Raw genomic sequence first — 15,420 nt, forward strand, 5'->3', positions numbered from 1 at the left:
CCTAAGAATTTTTGTGCCATTGCAGCAGACTACATTATACAGCTTTGTAAGTAAATAGGGCTGCTCAGTGTATTCAGTGTCCTTCCAGTTGACAAACATATGTGCAGTAACAATAGACTCCCTTTAAAAACCTCTACTCACTCTTTGTTCCCGTCACAAAACCATCTTGTTTACCACACAAAGAGTGTGGTTTCATCTGAGTGAAAGTAACACAGACACGCTGAAAAGAAAGGGGCTTCAAAGGAAGAGATTCATCATCATGTGTCGCCCCTCCCACCCACGCTACACCTACACAGCGCTGTGATCAGGTCATTTAGCTGTTTAATGTGGTATGACATTTTATCCCCATCTTAAGCATCTTAAAGCAGTGTGTTATGCACAGAGTAATTTCAGTGTCAGCGAATGCCCCAGAGTTTCTTCTCTCCCTCTGATAGGTTTAGTTAAAGAAAAAAGGAAGTAAACGGCCTGTAGACGGCTTAAAATTAGTAGATCTGAGAGAGGATGAAGGCAATTTTACAAAAGCAGGAAAAACTGAGTTCACGGTGACAAATCTAAAGTTCTAAAGGAGAGGAAGTTAATTTCACAGAAAGAGGAATACTGAGAGTTCACATCGACGAAAGAAAGCCGCTATTTAGTGAAAAGCACAAATGAACCTGTGGAAAGTGCTGGCACGTCATGAATCCACTTGACAGTCCACAAACTGTGGCACTAAACATTTTGTCATGCGTCCAAATATCTGCATAGAGGCTCATGTTATGCCCGAGCATCTGTGTCCGATCTGAATAACTAGCATGACTCCTGTGCAGATGGTCACAGGATGTGACCACCTCGTATCGCCTGTTCCCATCCATCCACCAGTAAATAGCTCCTTTGACACCGTATGGCCGCCTTTGGTTCATGGTGCCTCACATGATTGCCGCCATTTTGAGATAACACAGGGAAGAACAGAGGAGCAGAGGCCTTCTTTTCACCCTAAAGTTACAAAACATCACACCACACAGACGGTACATCCCACAAGAACTTTTGACCCGTTTGTGGCAGGCCATGAGTCACGAGTTAGTCCTCTTGATATCACTCCTTTGAAATCTTAATGTCCAACTGCCCTTCTTCATGGCCCCTGCTCAACAGCTAAATCAGATTTATAACTACTGTCAAAGGCAGGGATGACAGATAAATTAATCTTCCCCTCACAAGTTTACATCTTGGGCATCTGGACTGCTGATCTTGCCCTAACAAGCGCAGAGGTCTCGCTGAGCTGTCTTTTAATGTTGATGTGTTCATGGCTGGAGATGAATGGCTCTGTCATAGGAATCTATTTATACAGCAGTTATATGGCAGTGCCACTAGATCCAGGACATTGCACTTCCCTGAGACGAGCACCAGCATCTGTTAGAGGAAGTCAGCAAATGACACTTCTTGGGATCTGGAGCACTGTTCAATGTAATGTGTGTCAGTTACTATGAGTTTGGAAAAAAAAAAAAAAAAAAGAAAAATCTTTAGGAAAAATACTAGAAAGTACTCAATGGATGCACATTTCTCTGTTTACTTGCATCTGAAGTGTTGAAGAACATAAACTGTTTGGGGAAATTATTAATTTGTAGTTTTGTAGTAGGATGAAGTGTGAAAAACCATCACATTTTGCACAATGTGTCTTAGTGTGTGTGCATTAATATATTGTGTCATCTACATTTGGTTGCAACTGCACCATGAGTGAATGCATTGCAATGATTCATTATACCAATGTATGTTATATAGGTCACACATACAAGGTATCAGCAAGCAATTAGCATTATTTGAATAGCCAGACACTGTAGTTTTTAGCTGTGTTAACCAAATAGGAGTATGTAGTGCATTTATTGGGAACTTTTCAGTCGACTTTTTTAAGACTTTTTCTTGGTAATGACAGAACATGTCACCCAGTGCAACAGCGTAAACTATAATCAGGCTTTGGACACACAGACGGTACTTGTTAGTAGCATCAACTCATTGTTGCTTTTGGACTTTTCAGCGAATTTGTTGACAATAGGAAAACCATAAAATACCACCAGACTGTTTTTATTTTACACTCAAAATCTTTGAAGTTATTTCTTTATAAATGGCCACATGGTGAACCTCATTAAACCAGATGAACACCAAAAACTAATCGCCTGCTTCTTGGTTAATGGCCCCAGGAAATGCCATAGAAATATGTTAACTGTATTTTAAGATATCTTAGGAAACAAACAAACTGTGTTGACAACATTTACTCCTTCACAGAGGTAATTAACTACAGTAGAGGGAGGTGGAGATACCTGCCAGGACTTCCGTTACACGATGTCAAACGCTCTCATAGCTGGAGATGAACATGTTACTATAAAACGTTTTGTCGAGAATGGCAGAGTAGAGTTATTACACAAACAGCTGAAAGACAGGACCACCAGGACTGCAGAACTCAAGCTTGTCATTGTCGGCCCACCCTCCTCAGTACCTACCACACCTCCTCACCCCATCACATGAATCACAGCCACCACCCTCCAGTGCCTCTGCAACAAAAGATGCTTTGAGGTCATGCTCCTCTTCTTTGTGCTCACCACAGCGCGTGAACAGACAGAGAACAGAACCACTCAAGACAAGGACAACTTAAGAGCAGCTTATAATGAAAGGACGTCCATCATAAAAGAAAACACATGCCATTATGTGAGGAAACATTACGGTGATGTTCAAATAAATTAGCTTTTGAAGGTTGCTATATTCTTGGCAATTCTTCCAGGTCTTAAAATTACTTACTGAGGTGCATCAAAATCAAATCATGTGACTTTCCTGATCAAACTGGGTAACAGTCTTCATTGATGATAATATGCCTGAGCTTTAAGCTGCACCCCTTTTTATATTCATCGCCCCAAGAATCCTCTGTGGGGGTTTAAAACTTCAAACACTACCTCATGAAAAAGTCAGGAGGTGTCAGACATGTGTTCCCCCTCCTTGCCCCCCCTTCCCCAGCCCCGCTGGCTTGCCAACACCAAAGGCCAGAATTGATTTTATGTGAAGCAGGACCGGCTCCACCCCCGTCAGGGATCACCTGCCTAACCCTCGCCTGTGGCTCTGATGCACCGCGAACAATTAAGGAAAGACAGCGAAATATTGACGAGGTATCTGCGGTTTTCAGAGCGCGTTTCGCTAATTATGTATCAGCCACTGCAGAGCGCGTTCCGTGCGATGCGATTTCCTTTCTGAACATCTGAAGGAAGTTAAATTGTCACGGTTAAATTTTTTTGCTCTAATTCCACATGGATGATCCTTGTGTATGAGCTAATAAAGTGAGGTTTATGGAAGATTCAGGACAGATTATCTGAGGCAAGAGCACTGTTCTGCGACTCAGCGGGCTTTAAAGTTAGTCCAGCTGTACATAAAAAAATGCAGTATGAAAGGTCATACAAGAGCCAACAGAGATAAAAGTCTGAGGTGGCTTTCTTGTATAGTGATCCATTTACGATCCCCTTTAAATTAAACATTCCTTCCTGTTTGTCTGCTCATCCCAGCAGGCAACGATAACACTGTGCAGGTAAATTTCTGATTTTCATCTCTGATCTTTGCGTTTCAGATTTTTGGAAATGCCCCTGATTTGTCTGAACTTACCCGCACACAGATCTTGTAAGAAATGAAGCTTTGATCTGATTAGAATTCAAAGGCTGATCTAATTCAAACAAGCCTTTTTCACAGGACACATACTGGCTTGTCATAGCAGGAAACGCACAGGTGTCATTAATTGCCTTAATAATGGCTCCATTCCATTAAGTGTCCCAGTCAGCCACGTCAGAGAGCCAGCATGTATAACAGCAGGACCCTTGAACTAGAACACCTGATTGGAGTGCAGCCATTGTTACTGTAATGAGTTACACTTGTGCTTTTCCTGCTCTGACTTCAAAATGTCTGCTGTGAATAAGCTCGTCTCTATTTTCTGCATTCATATTTGCTCTAAGGGAGAACATTACTAGTACCATTAAAGGATAATTCCACTCCATTACAACTTTGGTCTCTTTAAAGTCTTATTTTTTTGTTCTAGCCATCACCTCTATCAGGTTACAATAACTCACCAAAGTAATCGCAAAGATTTGGGCAGCTACATGAGTGAAATGAAGTCAGACTGGCCAAGAAACACTGACAGTTTATTTAGATTATTGAAACCACTTTATTTGGAGGAAAAACCAAAAGTCAACACACTCAAAATGTTGGTAATAATCACATCAACAATGAGCGTGGTCGGTGGTCAAAGCTGAAACAGGAAGTCCATCTGTACACCGCGATCGAAGTTTGCCAAAGACAGTTTGGGTCATAACTTATCCTGAACCTTTGTTTTCTCTATTAAATAAGTCTGGCTAACAGGGGAATTTGTTTAAAATCTGATCATGGGCCATCCTGTTGGTTTTAGATGTTGACCATGTAATTGAAATGAGCTTGATTTAAGGCTTGCTGGAGAACTTTGGTCCATGTCTTCCCTCTGTAGGGTCTAATAAAGGGAAAAATACAACCAAAACACAGTACGATGTTAGTATGACTGATAGAAACGATGGCTGAAACTATGAAAATAAGACCTAACTTATCCTTCAAGTTTCAAAGAATGGTGTTTGCCAGGTATAACTGATGTCAGCACCAGTAAACCTCATCTATGTGTGAGTGACTCATACTTAACGAAAAGGATACCACCCAACCCATAAAACATCACAAAATCAAAGCTGAAAATAAAATCCTAACGACAAGCTAATATTTAATGACGTGTTTAAGCGAGAGGACCACAGTTTATGCGCCATAATAAAGCTCCCATAAAAACACAGTTTAATGCAGATGATTCCTGTGTTAAGAGTTAATGCATTTTAATGGGTTTGACAGACTTTTATTTTTCCTGCTACCTACTGTAGACATGTGTCATTTATGTCACTCAGAAACAGTGCAATATTTGTCTGCAGTAAATGACTTAATATAACTGCCCATGAAATAGAGGGGCAGCACATGAAAAGACAAAAACAGTCTGGAAAACAAGCAGCTATGAATGTGTTTTGGAACCGAGGTTTTAGGAGCCTGGCGTCTATGTGCGAGACATGATTTCCTTGTTTTTAACAGTGGGCACTTCAACCACTGGCTTGATGTCAAACCTCCCGTTCTAATGGACAGCCACAAAGCTGACAGGCCGTAAATCAGAGGGACTATAGAAAGCCATTAGTCCAGGGATACACAATAAAAAGCGGTAATGGTCTCATAAAGCCTGCAACACCACAGCAGACATTCTGATTCTGTCTATTAAGGGCTGCACAGAGCCTCGGATGAGTGAAAATAAGGAAGCCATTTTTCTTTTGTGCATTGTTGCCTGGGGTCTCGTGCTCGTGATCAATGTACAGTGAGATGCTCTGCGCTAAGAGCTATTTATTTACACTGTACTCCGACTGAGTGAATATTAGAAGAGAACTTGTGATTAAGAAGTGCTTCTGTTGAGCTACATGTTAGAGATGCCTCATTGATTTACTGTGAGCTGGTTAGAAATGCCAGATGTGCTCAGAGTGCTGGTTATTGTATCAAGAATAACAGTGTGCACTACAGTCGCTGTTATGGGGAGCACAACTCAATATTCAAAGCACATTAAAGGGACGGTTCACCCAAATTATACACAAATATATTTTCTCATTTTAGCCAGTACAATATCAGTACAATAGAGGTGAATGGAATTTCATTTGTTGTGTTCACAGCATTAAAATAAGACTAAGAGTCTGCAGCTATGCTAGCAGCTCTATGAGAATGTCCTGAGGCATTACAATAGTGCATGAAGCTACAATAAAAGCACCAGCAAGCTAACATGCTCACAATGGCAATGCTAAGATGCTGATGCGAAGTAGGTATAATGTTTATCATGTTCTCAGTCCTAGTGTAGCATGTTAGCATGCTAACATTGGTGGATTAGCATTAAACACAAAGCACAGCTGATGGCCATTAGCTTTGCAGGTATTTGGTCATACACCAAGAACCTAGACTAATAGGTTTTTAACCTGATGATGGAGATAGATGAAAAGTTGAAGGATCGCCAACGATCCAGGATACAATTCATCCTGAGGGGAACACGAACGTGTGTACCAAATTTCATGACAATTCATTCAACAGCTAACAAAATATTTCACTCCGTACCACAAATGTGGACCTCATGGTGGTGCTGGAGGTCAGGGGATCCTCAAAGTCAGTAGGATTTATCCTCTGGGGACCACGACTGTCTGTCCCACATTTCATGGCAACCAACACAAGGGCTGTTGAGATATTTCAGTCATTGGACCAAAGTGTTGAATCAACAGAGCGATAGACAGACAAACCACATTGCCGTCCTGGTAGCAACATGACCAGAAGTTACATTTAGAAATTCATCAACATCTCAAATAATATTTAGAGAAACACTGCAGCAAATCTGGGGCTACAGATCTTAAATGTGCTTCATATATAGGCCGGAGGCTCGTGATAGCTTTCTATGCTCGACATAATAAATCTAATTTACCAGAAAGAATCTTCCTTGAAACCACGCCAACTTGTTTTAGCTATTCAAAATCCAGATGGCTAACGTCTAAATAATTTCAGCTAAGATTTCACCAAATCAGCCCAAATTTTTCTTCTCGAAAGATAAGAAAGCCAAGCTGAGTGACATTTCAACAGGCTGCTCCTAACTTACAGCGGGATTGAACTCGCCTGAAGACAATGACAAGCTCCTCTCTGTCTGATGTCACTTCCCATTTCCAGGCCGACTGCTATCTGCTACTGGCTTCTGCCAATAATAGCTCATCAAAACAACACAACCCTTCTTGGCACCAAAATAAAGGCAGCGGTCCACGTCTGTGCCACTCAGTTGTCAATTAAGACTCCTCTTCACACTGACACTTGTGACTTAAAAGAAACAGTCGAGAATGTGATGAATTTGAGCCGACAGATGAGAAGGCAGTACGCTGCGTTGCAGTACCATAATGCGCTTGAGATATGGATAACAACTGACACCACTGGCAGGTCTTATGAAGTTTGATTTCATTTGTCAGGCCTCTTCTACTTTGTCTTTTAGCTCGCGCGCTCCCTCACTCTTCAATCATCGTGGTAATAGCTCATTCTGATAGCCTGAAGACACTCACACTCGCTTCCATTTAAAATGCAAAGCCACAAATATAGTAGGTGTTGCTATGGGCTGCACGTCAAGATGGCATCATGTGCTGTATCTCATGCTACGTATATTGTACATTTATATGTGTAATTGTATTTGGTGTGTGTATAGAAAGAAGCTAAATGAACCTGGTCGTGGATGTCGGCGGGGCGTTCCGATCTCTGAAATTCACACCATTTTACAAAGAGGAAACACACACAGATGAACACATATCACATAAACTACAAACGACAGAGAAATAACCATCAACCTCGGTATTTGATCACTAAGTAGACAAATGGAGCAGTAAGTGTCCAACCCTGTCTCGGCAAATACCTTGCATGCTTGTCTCCAGCCGACCACATGACGCTAATTCCTGACTGAAGCGCTCCTCCTGCGTATCCCTAATCCTGCCTGTGAAATGTGACAAGATCATTCTTTAGGCCTACTTTAGTCTGAATAATCTGCCCATCACAGACATTCATCCCGACCTGCACAGTGCTCCCAGTGTCATAACACGCTACCTGTACATTTTCACCCCGGCTTAGGCTCCATAAATTAAATCTAGACAAGTAAATGTGAGGGATCAGCATCTAGTGCTGCACGAGCGTCGATGCGGAGAGTGTCGATTTTACAGCTCACAAACAAACGCTGGTGTCTTTTTAACTCATCAGAGATTCAATACGTACAGAAGTAAAGACACAGAAAGGGTTGCAACATTTAGTTGATTTAGATAACCAATAATACAGAAACAATTTTGATAACTGATCATTTCTCAAGCAAAAGATGCCAAACATTCTCAAATGTGAGAATTTGCTGCTTTCTTCTCCATTTTGGGGGGGTTTGGAAGCGCTGATAGGACAAAACAAGCCATTTTAAGGCATATAATTGGGATCTAGGAAATCTAGATGGGCATTTTAAGCTTTTTCTAACAAACTGGTAGATTAATGAAAAAAAGAATGAACAGATTTGCCGATAATGAAAATCACTATATGATGCTTTAACGATACTCAAAATTAGTCATCGTGATGTCATATGCCATATGTAGATGTTGTCAAAGGGAACATGATCGTCCTCCATTTTTACCTGAAGCTACTTGACAAGTAGATACAGTATAGTAGGTCTTACTGGAGCTTCTTGAAGTTTCCACAAAGTTGTGAACCAGTAATATGGCAGCTGTCAGGTTGAATTGAGGCGTTGGTTCCAGTGCTAACAGGGAGGGTAGGTGAAGTTAACTCTACTCTACAGCATGACTACAACCCGCCAGGATCCTCACCTACCTGATGGCAAGTGGACGACAGCCTATAATCTCCATAAGGCTTTACTTCCTACTCCTGACCAGCTTTAACTAATTGAGGAGACAACGTGAAAAAGACCCTTCACCGCCGCGATCTTGGCTGCACCTCAACTTTTCTAACTCTCTCCGTCATGCTGCGCTCCCGTCGTCTGACTTCCGGCGAGATAGTGCAAGTTCTTCATGTCAGCTCCGAGTTGAGCTCTTGCAAATGAAGTCAACGCTACAGTGTTTGACACAGATGGGTCGGGGGGGGGTGGGGGGTGGGGGCTGAGTATCTCGGGTGTCGTCAAGGGGAATGGGTATGACTTCTAAGTATCTGAAATGTCCTGTCTTAAACACATAATATCTGTAATACTTCCTGACACTTTCTCCTATAACCTCTTATTCCGTGCCAGCTTCTGTGGGGCCTTTTTTTCCCCTCTCTGGGCGCAGAAGAAAAGCAGTCTATTTTCTTGTCATATTTGGTTGAAAGGCGACTCTCAACTTTGAGTCTAATTTCCTGCACTTTAAAGACAGTCCACATGCAAGGTGCATTACTATGCTATCAAGGTGATGGGAGCAATTTCAAGCTGTCAGTCAGTCATGGAAATATCAGAGAGACTTAATGTCTACTGCAACCTGTCAAAGGCTCCTGTGAAGTGGTGGAGAGCGTAATCTGAGTCTTATTCACTCAACACCATTTACTTGTCAGCATAGCTCTCTGTTTTACTTAGGATGGTAGCTCATAATGAGATGGGGATACAATCGAGCTGTACATACAGCTACTTAAATGAAGAGGTCAAACTGGAGCAGGTTTTAAAAATATTAATGGGGACAAAAGAAAATGTACAGCTGCAGCACATCGACAAGAGAGCTTTTAAAAAAACCATAGTTTCATAATGAAACTGCTGCATCTCGTATGATCACACATTTCTTGCTTCACAGACAGCGGTTAGTTAAGGCTGTTAATTTCCCCGATACACGCACCACTGTGGGTGACACACTGGGGCTGTACTTAACCATTATTAATGTGACAGGCCTCAGTGCAAAGCAAATCAATTAAACAGGAGCAATCACCATAGTCTGGATAACGGCCTTTTAAGACTGTTTGCATGTGACAAGGAGGTCCTCGATTCGGGCCTCTGCGCCAGGACCTGACAGGTCAAGAAAGCGGCATGAAACAATAGCACCTTCTAACCATCATCTCCCCTTTTTACCTGTCAGATCCAGTCGGCCTGTCTGGCTGCTGACGCGGCGCGCCCTGCGTCGGCTGCCACAAGGTGAATTTTCATGTCATGTCGAGGGAATTTCTTATTCCATTTGCTCGACATTATAATGCTGTATTTATCGGCCGTATCCTTTTTATGAAGGCTATATGTCAAGGGCTTTTGCACCTGAGTTTTAGTCATTTTTCTAATAGTTTCAGGTCTGTTGTGATGTTTTTAACACGCATGTGCAAGTCTAAAGGGAGGAGAATAGTAAGACTGGAGCAATGACTTACCTTCATGCTGTTTGGGTAAATCTTTCACTGCTGCCTGGAACCTCCAAAGCATCTAAAAAAGAAAAGATTTCACAAAAATAGAATTTTTACACTTCGTCATGAGATCAGTTATCACGTCATAGAACACACACTGACAAAAGAGCTCAAAATTCTATTAAAAACATCAGGACTACAGTATTATACGCATGCATATATGTAATCTACATTTTAGTAATCATCCTACTTGCAGAGCTTAATTATACAATACACATCACACAATTATACTACACCGCTCTTATAGCAGCTCTTTTAACTGTAACTCTAATTGCCATTATTTTCAATTTCTAATCAACTCCACTGATAAATTGTGACGTTGTCTCCAACACACATTTAAGGTGTTGTTTCTGCACAGACAAGCGCTGCTGTACATAAAACAGTGGTGGAGGCAGGTGGAGGATAATCTGAGCCACCAAACCTGAATAAATTCAAAGAAAACACTTTAACAGTAAAAAAATATAACTTTGTCCTTTGAGACCTTAAAAAAGAGGTTTTTTGTCGCCCTGCATGTTGTTCACTAGTTTTGTTTTGTTTATTGTTTTATCTTTGGCCAAGGACAAAGGTAGACCTAAGGACAGCCACTGGTCAGTAGTATGAGTCTGGACAAAAAATAAAATAAAATAGAAAAAAGGATTTTTAAGGATCATACCTGAAAATGTGTCTAACTGCTCATTTTAGCCCCTTTTTTATTTACTAAAGTTTTCTAACAACCTGAATTCATGTCCCAAAGGAAGCTCTAAGGCACATTTAAAGAAAACAAAACATAAATGAATCCTTTAATGAAAATATTAATAATGAATCTCTAAATGCTCAGCCCGGATGGAGGCTTGTTTTTGGGGTACCCAGCCCTGCTTGTGAACGGCTGTGTTTGCACGGACTCCGGGTGATTCATAAACGTGTCCTTGTGTGAAATATACTAGCAGGAGATTTCAAGCTTTCTGTTTAAAAGTAATGAATTACGGCGACGAAAAAATGCGCAGCCATTTAAGGATAAAGCCGAGAATTTGGTGTCTGCCGCGGCGAGCCATCCATCACGTCCACAATAAAGGAGTTTTTGCCTGACGGTCGAAATTTATGGTCGCCCTTCTCTGCCCTAATAACTCAAAGCGCTGTGTCAGAGCCTGACAGCCGTTGCCGAAAACAGCCCCCCTGTTATCAATCAAAAAACACTTGCATATGTTTAACTTTCGCCTGATCAGCACGACATTTATAGGCTATTGAGTAATAAGATAAGTGGGTCTATTTCGATGGGAAGAAATGTGGAAGCTTTAAATGATTAATGGCAGCCACAAGAGGGTTTTTTTTAAGCGCTCTTGGAATAAAAAGAAAGATTTTTTGGCTCGAATGTGGCGGAAATGTGGAGGAATATTTTTAATTTTCAATACATGAAAAAAAAAACACTTGAAAAATGACATGCTATTAAATAGATGTCTGTAGCAGAATTAGGGCTCTGTAAAAATGCCTCAGAGCTTATCTCCAATTAAACAAATCGCAGTTTTGAGTTTTACCAGAGCAGGCAGACTAACAGGCCTAAATTATGACGGAGGAGAGAGGGAGAGACACATCATTTCTTCTCTCCACTTCTCATGGATTCACTTTACCATAGTTGACCTGAATCTGACTGAGAAGAGCAGAGAAAAAACTGCCAGACAGCTGACAGATAGCTGGCGTGCAGGACAGGGAACTGACAGATGACAGGCTGCGTGATTGAGAGGAGAAAGTTGCCGAAAATGTGAAACATGCCGATGGATATCGGCGCACGTTGGAGTGAATATCTGACCAGAAACGCCTTGTAGCCTTTACGAGTCAGAAGTTATTCATTAATGAGTCACTATGGTGCAAACGTCTTTCTTGCACGGAGCGGGCAATCAGATGGGCTTGAACTGTTAAGTGCAGTCCAGTTATCCAGAGAAAATTAAGTTTAAATGACTTAGTTTAAGTTTGAGCAAAGAGTGTAAACGTACAATATTTTGGTCAGATGTGTCATTTTGCCAAATGTCTCACTAGAACATCTTTTTCGTACTCTGCTGTCTGTGTTCAAAACGGTTTAAAATAAACCGTGTTCACACTTCACATAAGGAGGTTTTGGTCATTTTTATCCCCTTGCTGGCCTGGTCCCCAAAACCACACAGGATGCAGAGGCGGCGCATGCGTCCAAGTGCCAATTACGCAAAGACGCATGTAAAAAGTCAAAATTAAAAGCGTTCGGAGTGGGTGAAATGTGAAATAGACACCCGTCTGAGGAGGAAACGTCACATTCTCTCGACCCCCCGATCACCTCGGGATCTCTTTTTGATTGGGAGGCGGCAACGGCTGTGATCTGCGGACTAACTCAGACGCTGCTGGAGAGGAGGCGGAGTGATCTCTCCTGCCCACCACTCACGTAAACCGAGTCCGCTCTCGGACCCGCAGCCACACTGTCAGAGCGACACCGGGGATGAGGCAACGAGGCTGCGATACGCACGGATTCTGCTCACACACTGCGCGTCTTTTAAGGATTTAACGTTGTGTCTTTTATCTCCGGAAACGGCTTGAACCATCTGACGCTTTGAGTGTTGGCTTTATTTACCCTACACATGCATTTCTCAACCATTTCCACGAGAATTGGGTCATGATCACATCGCCCACGGTCTCTGTCCTGAGAAATAGCACGAATCCAGCGTGGGAGAGCGGCTCCTCAGGGGAGAAGGGCGCAGAGAAGATCAGCCACTTATCCGCGCACAACTCCGTCTCTCCCGCAGACCCTTCTCGTCAAGCCAGTCGTCTTCCCATAAAGGTTTTGAAAATGCTTACGGCTCGGGCAGGACACCTTTTACACCCGGAGTACCTTCAGCCTTTACCGTCCACCCCTGTCAGTCCCATCGAGGTAAGCACCGAGACGATTTTTGTGAAAACGTTTGCGCACACGGCCATCAATTCGCTTCATATCCAACAAAGTGTTTGACACTGAAATCACCGGACACTAAAGCTTAGATGAATGTTGTGGACACAGTGGGTCAGTTATTGATAACAAACAATATTTTATTTACACTATCCAATCGTCATCGAATAATGCTCTCTCGGTGTGATTTTTACCTCTATTTTCGAGCTGAATTCCGGCATTTTCACTTGATTTTCTTTCGCTCTGCGTTTTTTGGACTCGCCCTGAAATGTAATGACCTTGTCGCAAATTGATGTCCATGTTTGCGATGTCGTTTTCGACGCGTGGCAGTTGCAGTCTTATCTTGTATCTCACGTAAACCAGATCTGTGTGCAGCGTACGTTCCTTCTTTACATGCCCGTAACGCTGAGTTGCTCTGAGTTTCATCCTGAGATAAGTTCATGCGCAATGCGTAAACTATACGCGGAATGGTCATGTGCGTTTTTACCACAGAACATGATATGTGCGAGTGATTTCGTGGATTTCATTAATTGTGATTTTGTTTTATTTCACAGCTGGATGCCAAGAAAAGTCCTCTGGCTCTTCTGGCCCAAACGTGCTCTCAGATCGGCAAACCGGACCCGCCGTCCTCCTCCAAACTGTCCTCGGTGACCTCAAATGGATCTAGTGACAAGGAGACCAAATCCGGTCCGCTGAAAATGAGCGACATCGGAGCCGACGACAAATCCAGCTTCAAACCTTACTCCAAATCGTCGGAGAAGAAGGACTCGAGCAGCAGCCTCAGTGGAGATAAAACCAGTTTCCGAGTGCCTAGCGCCACCTGCCAGCCGTTCACCCCCAGGACAGGCAGCCCCAGCTCCTGCACCTCCGTCTCTCCTCTGCCCGCTGAAGGCAAAGCGGGGGACAAGGAGGAAAAGAAGGAGTCTGATAGCAATAAAAGCACGACAGAGAGCAACGGCAGCCATAGGATAAGTGGAATTACCTCTGATGGCAGCCAACACCAGGAGAACACTTCTGGATCCAAAACTGTTACATCAGACTCAACATCTGTATCTTCCTCGTCCTCCGTGCTCGGCTCTGGACTGGTGGCCCCTGTTTCCCCATATAAACCTGGTCATACAGTTTTCCCCTTGCCACCTGCTGGCATTTCCTATCCTGGAAGTTTAGCGGGTGCCTATGCAGGTTACCCGCAGCCGTTCCTCCCTCCCGGAATGACCCTTGACCCCACCAAATCCAGCAGCCAGCTTTTGAGTGCGCAGTTTGCTGCTGCCAACTCACTGGGATGCAGTAAAGCAGGAACGAGTCCCTTAGCTGGAGCGTCCCCGCCGTCTCTAATGTCCGCTAGTCTGTGTCGAGACCCGTACTGCCTGAGCTATCACTGCACAAGCCATTTGACCGGTGCGTCCAGCGCAAACTGCGCACATGACTCTGCGGCGGCTGCTGCTGCGGCCGCCTCCGCGCTCAAGTCTGGATACCCGCTCATGTACCCGACGCACCCGTTGCACGGCGTGCACTCCTCGGCCCCGTCTTTCAGCGGACATCCCTTATATCCTTACGGGTTTATGCTGCCCAATGACCCCCTGCCGCACGTGTGTAACTGGGTGTCTGCTAACGGACCTTGCGATAAGCGCTTTTCGTCCTCAGAGGAGCTTCTCAGCCACTTGCGGACTCACACGGCCTTTGCCGGCACGGAGAAGTTGTTATCTGGGTACCCGGGCTCATCTTCTCTCGCCAACGCTGCCGCCGCCGCTGCTATGGCCTGTCACATGCATATGCCTCCAAACGGCAGCCCAGGCAGCCCCGGCACACTGGCCCTCAGGAGCCCCCATCACCCTCTCGGACTGAGCAGCCGCTACCACCCTTATTCAAAGAGCCCCCTGCCCACACCCGGTGCCCCGGTGCCGGTGCCCGCAGCCACAGGGGCATATTACTCCCCGTACGCCTTGTATGGACAAAGACTGACAACAGCCTCGGCCTTAGGATACCAGTAGAGACAAGAAATTATACATTTATAAAGGAGATTTAGGCCCAATGAGTTTTATATTGTACTTCATGCAGGAACTGGATCCGTGTGGGGATCAGTGTATTTATTTGCGATAGCTTCAAGCGTGACTAAAATAAAAAAAAAAATAATATAACTTTGAAAAGCCTCAATGTGCATTATTTTACACAGGAGAGATGATTGTTCTATGTTTACCTGCTGTGCATCGAAACGGTATTTTTTGTGGAGATTTTAAAGGGACCTCTGTAAGTGATAAGGACATTATTCGTTATTCTGGCTCAGCTGCTCAGACGGACCTCCGCTCAGTGATCTGACAGAATGATGGACGTGGAAAAATCAGAGCAGCTTCTTCAGAATTGTTATTGATTGATCTTGTGGGGAGCAAAGCGTTTTATGAAGCCCGTTTTGACCTGGATGGCATTTTTAAAGCTTCACGCAGCTGTCAAACGGTTTACAGTGGTCTATTTTCCAATTTTAGAAAGGACATTTACTTTTATGAGGTCAAATCAGGTTAAAAATGCTTCAAGGTTTAGATAAGAGAAATTTATCAGGTATTTTATATTAAGGATTTCTTTTTTTAAATTTTGTT

The 15,420-nt window shown here is 43.3% G+C and overlaps 1 protein-coding gene across 1 annotated transcript; it reads left to right on the forward strand.

The window, feature by feature from the left end:
* The first annotated feature begins 12,283 nt into the window (after positions 1-12,283).
* LOC143338649 (zinc finger protein 503-like) lies at positions 12,284-14,943 on the forward strand. Its single transcript, XM_076759205.1, has 2 exons — positions 12,284-12,814; positions 13,384-14,943. Exons 1-2 carry the CDS (start codon positions 12,560-12,562, stop codon positions 14,818-14,820), a joined length of 1,692 nt encoding a protein of 563 aa, XP_076615320.1. The 5' UTR covers positions 12,284-12,559; the 3' UTR covers positions 14,821-14,943.
* Positions 14,944-15,420: the final 477 nt, after the last annotated feature.

This window comes from Chaetodon auriga, chromosome 20, assembly GCF_051107435.1.
Source record: "Chaetodon auriga isolate fChaAug3 chromosome 20, fChaAug3.hap1, whole genome shotgun sequence".
NCBI classification, from domain to species: domain Eukaryota; kingdom Metazoa; phylum Chordata; class Actinopteri; order Chaetodontiformes; family Chaetodontidae; genus Chaetodon; species Chaetodon auriga.

Excerpts from the sequence above, each read along its gene's own strand:
- LOC143338649 (XM_076759205.1), top strand. The coding sequence starts at position 12,560 with ATGATCACATCGCCCACGGTCTCTGTCCTGAGAAATAGCACGAATCCA. Across the intron at positions 12,815-13,383 it reads CCCCTGTCAGTCCCATCGAG|CTGGATGCCAAGAAAAGTCC; the intron begins GTAAGCACCGAG and ends TTTATTTCACAG.